The following is a 19,759-nucleotide window of genomic DNA, read 5'->3' on the forward strand; positions in this document are numbered from 1 at the left end:
TGCTGCAGTGAGGGTTAACACTATGAGGTGACAGAGGCACAGCGGCAGCACCATAGTTATGCTGCTGTAACTCTCATAGTGTAAACAAGGCCTCAGTGATGGGGCTGCAGCATCAGTTCCACCATCCAGGAAATGGGCTCGGCATGAACTCTGTCCCCCTCCCTACCCCCCGCATGCACTGAGCCAGCTTTGTGGCAAATGCTTATGAAGCAGAACCCATGGCAAGGCTACAGTCACTGTCAGGGGCGCTGGAACTTGGGGGTTCTTGCAGTACATCAGCACCCCTGGCTTGAAGTAATAATAGCAACTGAATGCACGACCTCCATCATTTTCAAGGTATACAGTTTTGTTCAATGGCTTTCAGTGCCCCTGGTCACTGGGGGAGCTAATCTGAAGCACTGACTACAGTTCCCCACCCGTTGCAGTTGGTTTGTGCGCAGAGGAGAAGGCACCTTGCATCCTCTCTCCTTTGCACACCCTAAGGCCAGACACAATTTAACCTTTTTATAAAAGGGAGAACATGCCATGTCATCTCTAGCTTTGTTTTCAAGGTACAGGGAGTGGTTGAAGCAAGGGACTGTGAACCCAGAGCTTAGGTTCTATTCCTGGCTTTGCCATAGATTCAGTATGTGATGTTGGGGAAGTTTTCACTAACTTTGGGTCCTCCATCTTTGAGTTTGATTTTCAGAGATTCCAAGCATCCACAGTTGCCATTTACTACCCCATCTGAGTGGCACAAAACATAGATCAGAATCTGGGCCTTTGCAATTTTGCTTTGTTTTGGCAGGCAGCATTCTGAAAATCTTTTTTTGTAGCATTTATGTAACTTCAATGAAAAGTTTCTGATACTGTTGTTCTATTATCAATGCTTCATACTATGTTTATTTTCTCCCCACACTTAAAGAAAAAAAAGTTTTTGATTATGTGAGGTCCATCTTTGTCCTTGTAAACTAGATAGCTGCCAAGTGTTGTATAGGATACTCTAAAACTGAGTGCTTGAAGAGAATACTTCTGTAATTTTGTCTTATGTTGCCCTTCTGACCTGGAAGTTAATCTTCACTTATGCTTACTTCATTTTTTACAACATGCAGTCAGCATATGGCAAGTATTTTCAAACTGTCCCCAATGACAAGGCCCAAATGTTTAACAGCTGATTGATTTGAAATTATAACCTTGAATAGTTCTAAAAAGAGAACTCAGTTCATTGTGTATTTACGTTCTACTCTTCTGAATAGTTTAATCTTTACTATGGTTACAGCAGATGCAAACCCAAATCCATGTCGGTATATGCAAATTGTGGAACTACATGCCTAGCTACCTGATTTGCATGTGTAATTAACTGGCTTGTGTGAACAAATGCTGGTTTCTTCACACAAAGCTTGGTATCTTGTTTTTGTTTTATGTAGGCACAAGAGATACACATGTATTTATGTAGGCACCTTCTTTTCACCCATGTTTAGCAAAATGTTTCCTTAAAGTGCAAAACAAAACGTTCATAAAAAATTATATATAACTAAAGTGTAAAAAACTATTAGTTGTACATGGATAAAGACTACCCTGTCTAGTCTGATTAAAATGAAAATGTATGTGAGTGTAAATAGATGTTTGTCTCTTCTCTTTCAGTCCATGTACTAGCAGAGTGATTCAGATTGAGCCTCAAGCATATGCAGATAATGATAACACTCGCTACAGCCCTCCACCACCCTACAGCAGTCACAGTTTTGCACATGAAACTCAGATTACAATGCAGTCTACAGTGCAGCTGCGCACAGAATATGACCCTCATACCCAGGTGTACTACACCACAGCAGAGCCTCGCTCAGAAATATCTGTGCAGCCGGTCACAGTGACACAGGATAACCTCAGCTGCCAGAGCCCAGAAAGCACAAGCTCAACAAGGGATTTGCTTTCCCAGTTTTCAGACTCGAACATGCATTGTCTTGAGCCACCCTGTACTAAATGGACACTCTCATCTTTTGCCGAAAAGCATTACGCTCCATTCCTGCTAAAACCAAAAGCCAAGGTAACCTGCAAAATGCACATCCATGTCACAAAAATACATATTCCTCCCTTGCCCAAGAGGAAAGGACTTTTGTACTTTGGAGCAATATGAGTTACCTCATTAGAGCTTAGCAAATTACACTGCCAACAGACAGAGATTCTTTTTAGAATATTTATTCTTAAATGAACTCTAAAATCTTAGGACTAATTTCAGACTTGAAGACTTTCAGTTTACTAATGTGTCAAGTGACAGTATTTTTATTACAGAGATTTTGAGTAAAGGGAGACGCTGGCATCTGTAATATAAATTTGTAAACAGTGAAAATAAGTTAAAAGTAGATTTCTAACTTTTATTCCCTTTAAAATGTATAGAGCATGGTCCAACTCCCATTGACTATAGTAGGAATTAGAAGGGGTGCACCATGTGTAGGGGTTAAAAGCATGATACTAAAAAAGTAAATTTCAAAGTAATTCCTCTAATGTGCCCTAAGCAGCATGTTTTCTTTAGAAACGTAGGACTTACTGCATTTCCATTTTCTATTGCAGGTTGTGGTTATTTTCCTTTTCCTGGGTTTACTTGGTGTCAGTCTTTACGGTACTACCCGGGTGAGAGATGGACTGGATCTCACAGACATTGTACCACGGGAAACCCGAGAATATGACTTTATTGCTGCACAATTCAAGTATTTCTCCTTCTACAACATGTATATAGTGACACAGAAAGCAGACTACCCCAACATCCAGCACTTACTTTATGACCTTCACAAAAGTTTCAGCAATGTGACATACGTTTTGATGGAGGAAAACAAGCAGCTTCCCAAAATGTGGTTGCACTACTTTCGAGACTGGTTGCAAGGTAAGAAAATTGCTGAATGGCTAATAGAGGGGTTTGATATCTTTTTGTGCCTGTGTCTTTAATGCAGACCTAATTTCAAGTACATGAGCCATCCTGTTGGCTTCAGTTGGGACTATTCACATGCTTAAAGTTAAGCATGTTACTTAAGTGCTTTGTTGGATCAGGGGCCAAGTGCGTAGTATTATTATAGTAATTCATTCTGAAACCATTTATTCTTTAGTACTGAAAACAAACAGTAACATTTCAGAAAATTGAACATTTCTTAGTTTTGGGTCATCAAATTCTGCCTAGAAATGCATCTCTCCCTCTCCCATCTTTATGTTGGAAGGACTTTTAGGAAGTATTAGTCAATTGAAAAACTAAATTATGCTGACCTATGGAGACAGTCTAAATTTTTCCATAACTGTTTACAGACTCCTAATGTAGCCAGTAATTCCTAGGAAACATGTGCGTAAAAGTGCCAGTATTTTTGTTTGGTTGGTTTTTTTTTTCCTTCTGTGGATATGTTGGGCAGCATGATGAATATGTTGGGTGGCCTGCAGTCCAAAAATGATCAAGCTCCCTGTTGTATTTAACATATAGGGAGGCTGAGAGGAGCTTTTAGTTTTGTTTTGTTTTTTTAAGTTTGGGATTCATTCATCAGTCTTCTGTTACATTCATTTATTGAAAGTTTTGCTTGGAATACTTTGCTCAGAAGCGCATTTAGTTGCAGGAGAAGAAACGGCAATAGTTTTTAACCTGCTTTTCCAAATACACTTATTATATGCTGGTATTCAACTGAGATTTGTTTCTGCTACTGTTTTTTTACATAAAGCAATTTGTAGGTAACAACAGAAAGAAATACAGGCAGTTGTGGGGTGTCCCCTTTTTTGCATGTTTCGCAATGATACAGACATGCAGATAATTTCCTGTACACAGAATAAAGAGATGTGGCATGAGTAGTTAGCTTGAGGGGAGGGTGTTTATTGTAGAAATTATTTCTGTGTCTTCAAGTTTGTGCTGATGCTCAGCGTGCAGTGCTAATGGTAAGTTTGGAATGAGGGCAAGATTGCTGCTGGCAGTGTTGTGTGGTAAACGCTAGGTCTGAAGAACAGCTGTGTGTAACTCGAAAGTTTGTCTCTTTCACCAAGAGGAGTTGGTCCAATAAAAGATATTACCTAACCCAGCTTGTTTTTCAGTGACACAGTAAGGTAATCAGTCATCATACCCATTACAGGTACCTGATTCCTTCAGAGACAAATCTGTCTCTCCACATTTATTTACACTAGAACACCACACACTCCATATTCCAATGCTTAAAGATTCCACTATGTGCTTATTGTGAATCTGACATCTATATGACAAATGAATCTTACGGTAATCACAGCTGCATCCCACAGGGACTCAGAGTTTCTTGAAGACTGCACACCAGCACCAATAACTGCTCTGGTTCCATGTTCAAGAGTGGTTTCGTTTTGCTCCATTTTTTCACTCTGCTGCTGGGAGGATAATACTGAGCAAGGGATTTGGCCCAAGCCACACCTCCTTTTTGCAAAGCCACTACCTCTACAGCTCACCCCAAAACTGAGCAAGCCCTGCACACCACATTATCCACCCTTCCCTTGCGCCCTTGCAATCATATGGTAGCTCTTTATAGGCCGTGGATGTATGTGTAACTCACACACTTTTGAGATAATAGATGTAACTTGCATGACACATTTAACCAAAAAACAAAACAAAAAAACACTAGGGTGGAATAAGCAGGTTCCCCAAACCTGTGATTTGGCAAAAACCTCAACCCTGATGAACTCTTGTTCTTTTTGGGTCATAAATGTGACTATCATTTGACATTTAGAAGGAAGAACTGTACAACTAATATAAAACAACTATATTGTGTAGATTAAAATAGAAGGAGAAAAACATTAAGTAGTATAGGCAAAGGAGAGGAGATGTTTTAAGATTATGGAGTGTTGGTGAAGGACAGGGATCTAAGACCTATATTAGAGAAAGCTCTCACACTTGTAGTAATGCAATTATGTGAAGGAGCAGATAGTAATAATAATAATACCTAATTCTTATATTGTGCTAGCTAAATCCAAGACTAAGTGAGTGGAATGGAAAGGAAGTAAAAAGAGAGCAAAGGCCAGTGAAGCTGGCTGGAACAGGTCTGTTCAGCTTTTTAAAAACAAGGAAGAGGGACAGTTTTAAACTGGATCCTGGAATGAATGGAGAGCTGGTGGAATTGTATGAGAATGAAGTGATTGGATGTTAGAGAACAGGATATGATGATCTTTCTAATGGCAAACTAAGGTCATTTCAGGTGCTTGAACTACAGCGATAATTCCCATAGACTTGACTAGGAAGTCAATGCACAGATTGCAGGCTGAATATGGCCCTCAGGCACTTAAATTTTTGCATGGTGGATTTGGTAGGTAATAATAGTATGTGAACAGCAGCATTTTTTATCAAAGTATTATGCTTGGCGCTAGCCATACAAAACTCCCACTGATTTATTTTCAGTGGAGTTATATGGCTTCCGTCTTCCACAAAATCTTTTAAAATGTTGTCTTGCTCCTTGATTTTCAATAATTCAAGCATTTTCTCTTTTACCTGAAAATATCAAGGAAAGAATTAACGTTTTAATAATTTCATTTAGAACTGGAAATGTGAACTTTGTGTATATAAGTAACTGGATGTAAATGAGGTAATTTATATTCCCCGATTGACTTATAATTACACTTGTTTTCCAAAGGGTAATCATACCCTGTGCTTCACAGTGCCTGCTGTTTGCATGGGTCAGGAAGGAATTCATTCCCTCATCCCCAACATCTCATGTACAGTATGGCAAAATTGGCCAGATGCACTCTGGAGGGAGGGGGTTCACCTTCCTTGTGTGAAACATCAAGCATAGGTCACTGCTTCATGTGACAAATTTTATGTTCCTATGTTCCTACATATGCCATTTTAAAAAATTCCTTCATTTGTATAGCTTTGCCAAAGAAAGGCACCACCGTGTTGCTTTATCTTTCCGTTCCAAAAGATTTTGCTGATCACAATTATTTTTAAAACATACTTGTTTTTTGGTTGTACTTGTAATGTGTAGCTTAAATGTTGGTGTGACCTGCCCATACTGAAGACATTTTCCTTTGAATTCAAAACTTTTATTTATTTAAAAGTGTCGTGGTATTTTTGGTGGTCTGTAAGTTGAAACGATTTTGAAATCATTAAGAAGTTATACACACCTAAAGGGGATTTCTTAGATACTCTTTCTGACATCTCTAGATCTCAGCAATGTACCAGTTCAATAATAAGAAACTGGTGCTGGTACTCGTGCCTATTCCAGTAACAGCATAAAGGGAATAAGCCATCTAAGTCATAAAATATTCAAAATGGATTTGGAGTTTGTGGCAAAGATCCTTTTTTTTTTTTTTTTTTTTTTTAAGTATAAAAGGAGGCAAAAAAGACTAGATTTTCACGCAGGTTAGTTATGTAAAATCTATGCACAGTTGTATACTGAATTTGCAAGCACAAGTTGAGTAATTTTGAATGCATTTGGCTAATTCTGATTATTTGTGTATCTAGTTGTCCCCTTTGTATGAAGTGTATATTAGTCTGAAAACTCTGGCCCCAAATATTGTCTGTTTAGTATAGCATCTTATGCTCACTTTACCAAGGAAAGTCATGTTTATCGTAACTTACGAGTCAGTCTTTTCTTTGGTGGTCTCTCCTCCTCTCCCATGTTCTTCTTGAATAGCGCTCCTTTAACTCCCAATGTGCTCTTTTACATTACTATTCTAATAACACAACTGGTGCTTATAACCATTTCACAGAAGGTTTTAATGGAAAAACCTGTGTTCAGGAAGGAGAGATTTGTATTTTTCCACTTCCTAAGTTATGTCTTGCCCACTCCGAGTGCCCAACAAGCAGAGCTTTCATATTGCATGCTTTGGAGTCACTTAGATGATGTTAGAGTCTCTGGTGTTAAATGTTCTGGGCAAGGGGCTGGAGTACTGTCTGAGCTGGGTTTAGAAGGTTTGCTTTATTACTTTGTTCTGAACCTGTTGGCTTTAGTGAGGGAAGGGGGGAGTATGATTATGGAGGTCTGCAAGGGAGGCAACTTCCAGGGGAGGGGTAAGCATTTGTAAAGGTGAATGAGCACTCAGGCCCTAAGGCTGTGTGTCATTTAGGTCATGTTTTCTCTTCCAACACTCTTATCTCTTTACAGCTGTAGCTAACCTATCAGTTCTGTAATGATGGTTTTGATTACAGCCTCTCAGGGCAGCTGTGAGGTGGGTCGGTGCTTTTCCTTCCCTTCCCAGGACATGCGGTTTGTCATCTGTTCTCAGAGAGCCTCCTTGCACTGGCCTGTGGCTTCCTGTTCTAAATCTGATCCAAATTTGTGCTGTGAGCTATTCCCCCACCCCACCCTGAAAGGGTGGCAAAGAGGAAAATAACAGTTGAGAGTGAATAGGTGTTGGCTGTGATCTTTACACATGCTGGCAGCAGATCCCACGACTTGTATTAGCTACACAAGTTGAACAGATGGAACAAATTGACAAAACCATGTTCACTCATGCTGTGCTCAAGAAGCAGCTGAGTTGTTGTTTGAAGTTGAAAGTTTGAGTGTGGTTTTATTTTCCCCCTTGCAGTGGAATTTCTGGTTCTATCATAGAACCTATTGCTTTAGCGCTCTGCAGTAGCACAAGACAGTTAATGAAAGAACTAATGTGCTTGGCCAGCATCTCATGAAGGCGGGGGGAGGGAGGGAGGGAGAGCAGGAGCAATATGGGGAATGTTTCTTTTTAGATAATGGATTAAATTCCTCCCTGATTTAACTCCATGGTAGTCAATGGAGTTTCTGTTTTGGCCCCATTCAGCATAGGGTGAGATTTCAGTAATATGTGGGGGTTGCAAAGCATGGAGATACACATTTTTAAAAAATATTAGCATTGCACAACTGTAGTTTATTAATAAAGACCTCTGTGAATCCTCTCCTTTTGGTTTACAAACTGAGTGCTCGGACCTAACTCCTAGCCCTGTGAATGGGACAATGTTTAGCTATGCCACCAGGAGAAGGAATTGTGACTGGAAGTCATAATGCCTTCCCAGCTCCCCACTCACTCCTGGGGGTAGTGTGTTACCAGAGCTCTTTTCTGAGTGCAGGTTACTTACCCGCTCTCACGAGCTCAGCTCTGCTGGCCAGCTCCAAAAGCCAAGGCTCCTCCTTCTTGCCACCCCCTTCACGGAGGGGGAGGGATCATAGCAGACTCTGTCTAGCTTGTACTCTCTGCATCTGCACTCCAGCCACAATGTGGGGAGAGTCCTAACACAGCCACGCAGTGAGCATGAGACTGGGGGTGGGTTTACGTCTCCTGCAGCTTCATTAGGGAGGCTACAGGCTGGCCCAAATAGGTATATATGTAAAAAGAGTAATTACTTTTGTTTCTCCCAACTGTAATTTGTTTAAAGAGTGGTTTCTTACTCTGCATGTTTAATCTTTCCACCCCTTTCCCAACTCACTGTAGGTCTTCAAGATGCATTTGACAGCGACTGGGAAACTGGGAAAATCACATACAACAATTACAAAAATGGATCTGATGATGCTGTCCTGGCCTACAAACTTCTGGTGCAAACAGGCAACCGCGATAAACCCATCGACATCAGCCAGGTACTGTCCCGTATGTCACTGTGACCATACCTGTTTATGTGGAAATGCACAAACTAGTGGGAGGTGTAGAAGAAATGGGGATTACTTAGTTGTTTTTTCCGGTATCTGTTGAGTTTACAAAGCCGATCCTGCAGTTCTCACACACATGATTAGCATTGCTTGCTTCAGTGGGATTACTCATGGGAGTAATGCTGCAGGATTGAGGCTGCATTCTGTAATATTCAGAAGCAATTATCACAAATGTCTATCTTTATGAAATACTAGGTGGTGCATACTTAATATTTTTTGAGTCCAGTTCTGCTCTTAAATGCGTGAGCTCAGTTCCCATTGAACACAATAGGAGTTGCATCCTTGTATATGAAGGCAGGCTTGAGCTTTACATGGCCTGATTCTTCTCCAGTTTTACATCAGTTTGAACGCCATTGACTTTGGTGTAAATCAGGGGCAACTCCACTCAAGTATGTGAAGAATCAGTAATATAAGGTTGTCCTCTGTCTATTTTGTTTTTTTCACTGGTGAATAGAAATCTTAAAATGTAGATACCCAACTACTCAATTTGCTCCCAACAGTTTGAATGGAAAGGCACATTTTTAAGAGATATTTTTTAGGAGGGGTGGGTGAAAGGGTATTGGAGCCATCATATACTATAGTGAGGGCTGCCAGCCCTCCAGGATTGTCCTGGAGTCTCCAGGAATTAAAGACTAATCTTTAATTAAAGATTATGTCATGTGATAAAACCTCCAAGAATACATGCAACCAAAATTGGCAACCCCAACTATACTACTCCTGCACTATCATGAGTTAAGGGCACATCAACATTTGAGCTGGGAAGTGTGATTCCCCGCTCTCATAAACATACCCACGCTAGCTGTACTCAAGCCAGCATGCTAAAAATGGAAGGTAGCATGGGCAGGAGCCTGGGCTAGTCACCCAAGTATGTACCACTTTGACTCCCTGGGTACATACTTGGATGGCTAGCCCAAGCTGCTGTCTGTACTGCCTCGGATACACTGCTATTTTTAGTGCACTAGCTTGAGCAGAGATAGCATGAGTACGTCTATGTGAGCTGGGAATTACACCTCATTAAGCAACCTGAACACAGAGCTCCTTTTTATATAGTACATAATAGCATACAGTTGTATTTGAAGATTTTTATTATGATCCCATTTGGAAGACAAAGCCTGGTGTTTTTGACTGTTTATATTAAAATTATACTTTTAAAAGGCGGTTCAGAAAAAAATACAGTAGTAGCCTAGGTTCTCTTCTCTCAGAACTATAGCTGACTTTCTGTGCTTTCAGGCAGAAAATAGTCACTCTAATGATCTTCCCGGCAGCTCTGTTTATTGTCTTCCTTTTTTTGTTGGCATTAAAGGTGACAGATTTACGGAGTACATTGTTCAAAGTTACTATGGTGTATAAAACACAGTGCTTTACAGCAGCATGCTGTCAAGTCGAACAGGAGTTTGAGTTAGGAATTAAGCAAAAGAAGGGAGTTGAAGAGGAAACTTAAGTGAGATGCCCAAGTAGTTTTGTTCGGTAGTATGTACCAGGTACATCACGGAACAAATGTGATTGGACCATAGCTTCTGATATAATTTCCTGTGCCTGGGAGGGAGAAAAGTGTCGTGCACCCACAGGGGCTGTGAGCTGTACTGTGCAATTCCAAAGACAGCTTGAAGACATATCGTTGTTGCATATCCTGTGGATTAATTGAATCCAGATCTTTGGAATCCAGCTTTTTTTTTTTTTAAACTGCTGTCACTGTTGTTTTTCATTTCATTAAAAAGACCTGAAACTGGAGTCAGTCCAGAATTTAAAATAAACTAAACAAAACAAAAAAATCATAATGTTTTTCATCCAAGACATCCTCTGGCTGGGTAGTATTTGGCTACAAAACCCTGGAAATACACCACTGCTGTTTACCCCACAAAAACATTTGCCCACAATGACCCAAGCCGCACAGTGCACTCGTCTACTTTCTTGGCACTTGGCATTTTCTGAATACATAGGTCATAGGAGGCAAGTGTTAGCAAAATTTATACAGATGTTGTTTTATTTTTATAGCTCTCCTCCATTTACTGGGTGGCATTTCCTTCAGTGTTAACAACAGAGGTTAACTGCACACAGACGTTTATAGGGACTCTTGCCAGATTTTTTTTTCCCCCTCCTTTAAATATGTTTCTCCAACTTGGTCATTTTTCCCCCTTGGCTGTAGACAGTCTCTTAGAATTCAGATTTAATTGGTTCAGTCTATTCTGGAACCATCTGCTGGTTTAATGTTTATAATAAATATTATATGCTTTTCACAAAATAAAACAAAACACTTTTCTAAAGTTCAATACAGATATTTAGATATTTGCTCACTCTCAAACAATAGTCTGTTTAGTCACTTAATGTGAAGTCACACACACAAAAAATGATTCTGTATGTGTGTTGCATATTCCAGTTTTTTTGTTTAAAGCTTTGCAGCAAGAGCTCTGAAAGCAAAACTCCTTTCTGAAAGGCTTCTAATCTTTCCATTTTGCAGTTGACTAAACAGCGTCTGGTGGATGCAGATGGAATCATTAACCCAAATGCTTTCTACATCTACCTGACAGCCTGGGTTAGCAATGACCCCGTGGCCTACGCTGCCTCTCAAGCCAACATCCGGCCTCACCGTCCAGAATGGGTCCATGACAAAGCAGACTATATGCCAGAAACAAGGCTGAGAAGTAAGTAACGTTTAATCTTAATGTCTTATAGTTTATATAAGTACCTCACCCCTTCCTTAAAGGCCCAGTAACTCTCTAGTTACTTGACACTGTACAGGTCTCAGAAGCATAAACGGAACAATATATTGTGTTACTTTAAAATCTCAGGAGACAGATGCAGTTGTGTAATATAGTATAATGTGGTACCACTGCAGGACTTTGTCATGTTGAATAATTAGTTGTATAATAGTTTATATCTAAGCTCTAAAACTTGCATTAGACATTTCTTTTTAACACTGCTTGTTAATTTTGTACGCAAGGGAAACCTTCAGAGTGCATAACATTCTGCCTTTGCCATTCCAGAGTTTCATCATTGAAAATGATATCATGTTTATCCTAAATTTGTCACCCTAGTGTGGAAGAAATTTTTTGCAAGTTAGGTCATTCATATAAGCCACCCATACCTGTACTGTGCTAGAGCTGTTTGGGTAGGGGAGAAGTCAGTGTAAGAGTGTGTCATCCTTCCTTTCCACCTGCCCCCATTCACCTTTTTACATTATGAATGGTAATCCCGAGTTGATTTTCTTAGCTTTTACACTGGATTTATTGGGTGGATTGCTAGTTGGTAACTGAGGGGTGGAAGGGGAAGGAGAGGATTGATTCTCTTGGAAATGTGATTGGATAACAAGCAAGTTGTGCTTCACTGTATCCGAACCCTAGAGCTTTGTGGCAGTCAGCCAAGTCTTGTCTTAATGAAAATTTATAGTTGAGATTATAATAGGGCAAATCATGTTTAGCAAGTCAACTGAATGACCCTGCAGGGTCTGGAACACACAGCAGCAGTAACTAAATGCTTGTTGTGGAAGGCTCTTTTTTTCTTTTGGTATTACAGTAGACTTAGCATTACATTCAAAAAGAAGCATGGAAAATTTAAGTTTGTCAGATCATTAAAGGATAAAATGTTATGTATTTCCTCAATAAGCCCCTACTGTTAGGGGTTTTTTACTTTTTTTTTTTTTTAATGGATAGTGGCTTTTAAAATAAACAGCTGAAGTATTACAAAATAAAAAGGCCTGATTCACCACTGCATAAATCTAGTTTAGAAGCAGTTTAATTCCACTGATTTTAGATAAATATATGTTGACTTCACAGGAGTTACACCAGCATAAAACTGGAGTAACACAGTTTTATTTGAAACTCATCTTCTTTCAAACAAAATATAGGGAGAAGTGTTTGAGAAGGTTGCTCTTTTATTTATTTTACATTACATACAGTGTACTGTGGACAGACAATAAAGTGATATGTGCCACAGTAATTCTAATATAATATTAGATACCCATTTACATTAAATAATATCATCAAGCTGGTCTTGAGTATGATGTACAGTGTAATCATTGAATTACACTGCAAGGTGTGAAATATAGTCACCTGTTTTAAAGTTGCCACAGAAGTTCTGGAGTTTCAACAAAGTAATTAATTTGTGACTCATATTTAATACTTTTCCATAGAAAACAAAGTGCTTTAATCATATTTATTTCTCTGCATATTGTTTTTTCTTCCTCTACAATCCGTATTTAAACATTATCGTCTTTCTCCTAGTTCCAGCAGCTGAGCCCATTGAATATGCTCAGTTTCCTTTCTACCTCAATGGATTGCGTGAAACTGCTGACTTTGTGGAAGCTATTGAAAAAGTGAGAGCTATCTGTAACAACTACACCAGTCTTGGGGTCCCCAGCTACCCAAATGGATACCCATTTCTTTTTTGGGAACAGTACATTGGGCTTCGTCACTGGCTTCTCTTGTCTATTAGCGTGGTTCTGGCTTGCACATTTCTGGTGTGTGCCCTCTTTCTCCTGAACCCCTGGACGGCTGGGATCATTGTAAGTTTATTATAAGGGTCTTTGTTAAAGGCAAATTCCTTTCAGCCTAGCTCTTGCTGCAGTCAGAAAGGTTTTGTTTATGTCTGGGCCTCTGGTGGAGTATGTATATTGCATCATTCATGATATATTTATTCAACTTGAGGGGGTAGGGTTCATGGTAAAGGTATAACCCTTAATAACCTTAATCTTTTGACCACACTCTAGTAGCTTTAAAGTTTTTTTATAAACATAACTAAACGTTTGCCCCTGCTCAGATACTCATGAACATGAGAAATGAAGCACAGAGGAAAATTGGAATTTTTAAGTAGCTATTAAAAAATTCTACGTTCCTCACACCCCCAAGTTTGTTTGTTTTTAAATCAAACAAAATTATTTTTCATGGCGGTTTCTTATTTCTACATCTTGCCCATAAACACTAAATTGCTGTACTAACTTCTGGATGTGAATCTTAGAAGGATAAGAAGGGTATATGGCTAGGTGAACAGTTGTGCAATACACACTGAGAAAGGAGTGTATGTCTTTAAGGAGAAAGAGCAGTAAAATTATAAATGATACAGAATACTCCTTCATGAATTCCTTGCAATAAACATTCATGTTAAATTGAATGATGATGTTCCTGTGTTTAAATTCCATAAACTATTGTATAGCTTATAAAATGCCAGAAGTAGAAAAGCACAGAGCAGTCACTAGTTTTTGTACTGTACATTTGTGCAACAGGTATGTTAAAAGGTAAATGTTTAGTCTAGAATATTTTTCATAGCACTCAATCAAACAATTTATGTTATCATTCGTGATTCATTAGCTTATAAAATCATTTATTGTAGCACTTACATTTTTTCTTGGAAAAGGGGGTTTATTTTAAAGAGTCCGCCATCTCTTTTAAAAATGTGTATTTTTGGCTCCAGAAACTTTTAAGTCTACTCCACAGATTTCCCCCCACCTCTCTCCATTTTTTTTACAAGATAGATGAAAGAAAATAAAAGCTTTCCCTTAGATTTAACTGTTTGCTTTGTCCAGGCCAATCCCCCCAAGTTTCTTCAAAGCTAAGAGACACTCTGTAACCTGACACTCATCAGCTGATTATGGCATTCACTTTCTTCCGGACTTTAAACCTGCCCTTGAGTCATCTTCACTTACTCCATGAATTCTGCAGAAAGAACCCAAACCAGCTGTTTAAAAGATGCTTTTCTACTTTTAGGGCTCTTCCTTTAATTTTTAAGAATATTGTTGGGGAAATGGGTTAAAAAGCAGAAAAGTTATATTCTGATGGATGGGGATAGGGAGGAATAATAAATTATGTTTTAGATAGTATTGACAAGAGGTAACCAATAGAAAATTGATGGTTGCTGTGCCCACTGGATCCTGGGGGAATAATTTTAAACTGACTCATTTCAGGTCATTGCAATTGAATTCAATGAAATAAGGAAAAATAGTTTGCCTTTGGAAGGTGAGAGAAAGAGTGCTGTGAGGGTTACATTTGCTAGTCCCACATTGTTTTGAAAGTCCTTTCCTTCGTTTATATAGAGCATAAGAAGTTACTAACAGCTGTTTGAAATCATTTAGGTGGTGGTGCTGGCTCTGATGACCGTGGAGCTGTTTGGCATGATGGGTCTAATTGGAATAAAGCTGAGTGCAGTGCCTGTGGTCATCCTGATTGCTTCTGTTGGCATAGGAGTGGAATTCACTGTTCATGTTGCTTTGGTATGTAAAATTAGGCAGCATTTTGAAAGTATTTTGAAAATCTCTCCAAGATTTTTTGAAAAGGGAGCTTGAAGTTAGGCTCCTAAATCCATAGTTAGGTATCCAAATGAGTGATCTGATTTTCAAAAGACAACCAAGCTCAAACACTGCACAAGAGTTAGTGTGCCAGTTAGATTGTTGCCTGATAGACCATAATTGATTTGAAAGAATAGTTACCATCTGTTAAGTCAGTGATGCATGAAATAAGATTGGATTCAACAATGCACTTTTAAGTGCTTTTAAATATGATTTTACGGGTCTCCAGTTAATATGCAGTAGGTATTTCTATGATCCGTATCAATACTTGTACTAAGCAGAACTGTTAAGGTCTATTTAAGACCTTCACACTCTAAGGTCTGGTCTACACTAGGGGTGGGGATCGATCTAAGATACGCAACTTCAGCTATGTGAATAACGTAGCTGAAGTCGACGTACTTAGATCTACTCACCGCGGTGTCTTCACTGCGGTGAGTTGACAGCTGACATTCCCCCGTTGACTCCGCCTGCACCTCTTGCTCCAGTGGACGCAATAAATCAACCCCCATTGGTTCGATCGCTGCCCATCGATCCAGCTGGTAATGTAGACAAGCATTCCGATACTACCACTATCTTGGTCCTTTCTTTTGTCTCTAAGTGCTGCAGAGGTACATAACTATGCACTCCTTGTTGTGTCTAGATGCTGCCTATTATGGCAAATTTAATACTTTGGGGGAGATTTTCGTAGGCACAAATGGCAGTTAGGCACCATTCCCATAAATATTCAATGGTAGTTGGGTGCTTGCCTTTGAAAATCTCCCATTAGGTGCCTTTCTTTCAGAACATATTAGTTGTTAGTAATGGTCCCAGTCCTGCAGTCCATAGGTAAGCAGAACTCCCATTGATTGACTGAAGAGTAATGCAGAAGAAACACAGAGAGAGAGAGAGAGAGAATGTATAAACACAGTTGGAAACATTTTCAAATTGGGTTCCTAAATTTAGGCAAATAAATTAGTGGCCTGATGTTCTGAAGTGCTAAGCAACTGCATCTCCTGTTTAAGCCAGTGAGAGCTGGCATCACTGAAATTCAGGCCATTTATTTAGGTGTCTAAATATGGAATAAATATGGAATAAATAATTTTGGGTGTTGAAGTTTGAAAATTTTGGTTTGTTATGGAAATGTTGATATTTCTATTGTAAGAGTTGCATGTAGACTTCCATCGTAAGCCTTATTTTCTACACACACACCCCTAACTTTTGGTTAAACAATTTGTTTGCAAATTGAAATGCTGAAAATAGCATATGAGATTTTTTTTCTTAGAATTTGGAAAATACGGGATTTCAAAAGTTTACATCCTACTTAATCCAAAATTACACGTGATTTAAATTAATTCCCAGTGTCTGATGATCTCCCCCCCGCTCCAACACGTTCTCAACAGTGGTTGATTTTCACAACTCCCAATGTTACATACAGAGAAGGCTCTTCATACACTCAGCACGGGGTCATTCCCATACATTTTTCAGGAGAAGATTATTTAAGAATCACCATCCATATGGAGTGAAACAATACCATAGAGAATAGAAAGGGATCAGCCTGGACAGGCCAGTTTAATTATTGTAGGAAGGGTTATAACTATACATTAATATTTTTGTTTTTTCAAAAGTACCATCAGAATCCAGTAGGCTCAAAGAATGAGAGGGGGAAGAGAAGTAGACTGGAGAGAATGGAGGTGGGGATTAGATGTGGTCCACAACTACAGAAGAGAACCTTGGGTTGAGGAGATGCAAACTGCTGAGGGGATTGCTGGGGGAGTGAGAAGGCAGCAGGGACTAGAGGGGAATTTTGAGGATTAGAAACTCAGAAGCATGGTAGGGGTGCAGCAGGCTGAGGTGCACAATGGCAGTGAACTGTGAGGTGCCCTCAGTTTTAAGTGGCGGGGGGTGGAGGGAGTAGATTTAAGAAGGCCTTATGGATGAGGGGTAATATAAGGAGAAAGGGACAGGCAGCTGGAAGCATATTTAGGCTTGTTGAGATAAAGCAGCCTGCTAAGGCTTGTGGTGGGATGGTGAGTGTTTCAGTGATGGTGCATGTTATAGGGAAACAAATGACAAATTTTAAATAAATAAATAAATAAACAAAAATTGGAACACAAAATTATAAAACGCTTGGCTGTCAGTTCTAAGTGGAGAGAGAAACCAAACTAATTTATGTCACATTTTTACCTAAATAAAATCACATGTGGGTAAAGTTTCAGTCCCCAGCAAACTTAAAACCTCTTTTTTCCCCACACTGACATTGGAAATAAAACCCTTCAAAAATGTGTTTTACAATGAAAGCACCTAATAGATGTTAAACTATAGCAGCACTGCTGGCCAATGCATTCATAGAACTAACCGAATATAAATAACCCCATCAGTGTTGTATAAACAAAATGTGCAATGCTTATAGTGTTGATACAGGATTTAATTGTACTTGTTTAAGACAAATTCACAATCCACTTGTGGCTCAGTTTTTCTCTGCCAATTGTGAGCTGTGACCTCATTTTTTTTTGAATTCCTCCAAATAAATTCTGCATCAACACTGCACTCATTGTATTATGTATCCTTTAAATACACACCTATCCATGTGCAGTGCATATATTTTGTTACTATGTTATGGGTCTGATCCCACAGCCCTGACTCATATGAGTTATCCAGTACACATCAGCTCATATCCTGTGCTGTATATGGAAATCCATTTGTTATCCATAGCTGAGCATGTATATATAAAATGTACTAATCCTGGATACCTTAGTTTTCCATGGTTCACTGTTATTCTTATAAATCTTGAGTACTGAAGTATGTTATATGCTGTGAGTTGCTTACTCAGGAGTCATGCGGAGGAGGATAGATTCTCTATAAATTACATCGGTGCTCAGATCACTCTAGTGATGAGTGGCAGGATAAAACCCTGAAACAGATGTATAGTTGTTTGGTTTTGAAGTAGTAAAAATTGTAAATATATTTGCATAGGATGGAATATAACTAAAAAGAATAAGAGGATGATAGTCCTGTAGTGCTTGTTTATATGAGAAGACCCACTGAATACTTTAGGTCAAATCCTGCTCATCTCATTCAGTTAGGGGCTGATTGTGCATAAAGATCTGCTAGCATGGGGTCCTGTGCCCACATGGAGAGATCCACTGACATCAGTGGAGAATTCTGCTTTAAAAGTGTCAGAAAGATACAGCCCATTAATAGGATGCTGAATTCAGTGTTACTATGCATGTGAGTAAAGGTTGCAGGATCACGTCCAAGTCCACAACAAATAATAATTCAAGTCATGTGGTCCCTGCTACCACAGAATTCCCATGATATCAATGGGAGTTTTGCCCAGGTAAGAACTGCAAGAGTAGTCTTATAATTTTTACAGGAGAAGTTCTTTCAAAATTAAACAAATCCTTTGTGGGTGGAAACAGGCAAACAGAGCAACAAACGAAAATCCTTATGAGGTGGGGCGGGGGTTGTTTCAGAAAATTATTGCTGTGGCCCTGACCCTGCAATCAATCCTCACTCCACTCCCATGACTTCAGTAGCAGCTGTATACAATGACTGCAGAATCAGACCTTGTCTTGAACTCTAGGCAGCCACAGAGATATTTTAATAAACTGTAAATTGGAGTAATTAGCTGGGGCAAGGGGAGGAAACCTGCATGCTTTGGGAGAGGCTGAGAGTTTTGAAAGACTGTGTACAAAGAAATGATGACATGGAGTTTATTTTTTTATAGGCATTTTTAACCGCCATAGGAGACAAGAACCGCAGGGCTGTCCTTGCATTGGAGCACATGTTTGCACCAGTATTGGATGGAGCCGTATCTACTCTGCTTGGAGTGTTAATGCTTGCAGGGTCCGAGTTTGATTTTATTGTCAGGTAAAGCATCTCTTGACTTTTTTTATTTTATTTTTTTTAACGTGTTGATGTTTGGTCATTTCAGTGTATCTGCTGTTTTACTACTGTGCGTGCTTACATGATGGTCCTGCTTTACTTTTGCTTTATTAACTTCTTGTTACATGCTAGTTGCACTAATACTTCCTTTGCTGACGTTGGATTAAGTTCCAGGAAAATTAGACTCCAGGCCTCAAATGAAACAAAAGGGGTCCTCTATTGCCTCTTTGCTCAGTTCTGAAATAAGTTAGCTCCAAATACCTAATATTGTCCAATGGTTAGCGGGATTTGACCTTTAACCCAGACTTTTCATATGTACAGCATTTTGTGTGGAAGGGATAGGAAGAACTATAAACATCCTGAAACCGACACTCTCTTTCCCTCCCGCTCCCCTGTTACCCCTGTATGAAGTTTGCAGCAGGTTTTAACTGACAAAAAAATTGAAGCCGTTTGGGATGTAGGAAACCATAAGCGTGAACACAGAAGTTTGTATTAAAATTTGTAAAGCAAAGCCTGAGGACCTGTTTACAGCTAAAGGGAGGCTGTTTCTTGTGGATTTAATTAAGAATGTGAATTTGTCAAGTATGAGAGGAGAGCAAGTTTTTCTGTTGAAGGGAATTTGAGAAGTGCAGTGAAATGGATCCTATTCTACTCCAAACAACCTGTGGAGCTCTGCAAACTGGCTAATCTTAGAAGTAACACTGGTTCTTTGTGGCAGACTATTGCCCAAAAAAAAAAAAGCAGGACTGGGGTAGTGCTGGACCAAACATTCATGGTCTGATAGATGACTGGACTGTTCAGACTGAAGTGAGCTAGATAAATAGATGTAAACTAAATCAGGTCATCTAACAAAAAAAATGTCAAGGCTATGACTGAGAGACTAACTATTAAGTTTTAGCTGTGTGTGTGTGTATGTAAGAGAGAGAGAGAGAGAGAGAGATCTGGAGACGGCAGGGAAAGGAAGGTTATTTCCTTGCCTAACAAGAATTGCATGGATCATAGCTTCATGGTCTTCATAACTACACACTATGTACCCTTAAGTGCA

At 39.3% G+C, this 19,759-nt stretch overlaps 1 protein-coding gene across 5 annotated transcripts in view; it reads left to right on the forward strand.

Moving 5' to 3' along the window:
• Window positions 1-19,759, forward strand: part of PTCH1 (patched 1) — an 86,384-nt gene that overhangs the window by 55,925 nt on the left and 10,700 nt on the right. For all 5 annotated transcript variants that reach the window (XR_006291109.1, XM_043547282.1, XM_037901716.2 and 2 more), the window contains 7 exons: window positions 1,624-2,023; window positions 2,548-2,857; window positions 8,362-8,504; window positions 11,032-11,215; window positions 12,794-13,074; window positions 14,638-14,775; window positions 18,557-18,699. Coding sequence is in view for 4 of the 5 variants with exons in the window: in XM_043547282.1 (XP_043403217.1) it covers window positions 1,624-2,023; window positions 2,548-2,857; window positions 8,362-8,504; window positions 11,032-11,215; window positions 12,794-13,074; window positions 14,638-14,775; window positions 18,557-18,699 (1,599 nt within the window). In the remaining variant the exon portion in view is untranslated. The remainder of the gene's footprint in view (window positions 1-1,623; window positions 2,024-2,547; window positions 2,858-8,361; window positions 8,505-11,031; window positions 11,216-12,793; window positions 13,075-14,637; window positions 14,776-18,556; window positions 18,700-19,759) is intronic.

The sequence above is a fragment of the Chelonia mydas genome, chromosome 5 (assembly GCF_015237465.2).
Source record: "Chelonia mydas isolate rCheMyd1 chromosome 5, rCheMyd1.pri.v2, whole genome shotgun sequence".
Taxonomy (NCBI): domain Eukaryota; kingdom Metazoa; phylum Chordata; order Testudines; family Cheloniidae; genus Chelonia; species Chelonia mydas.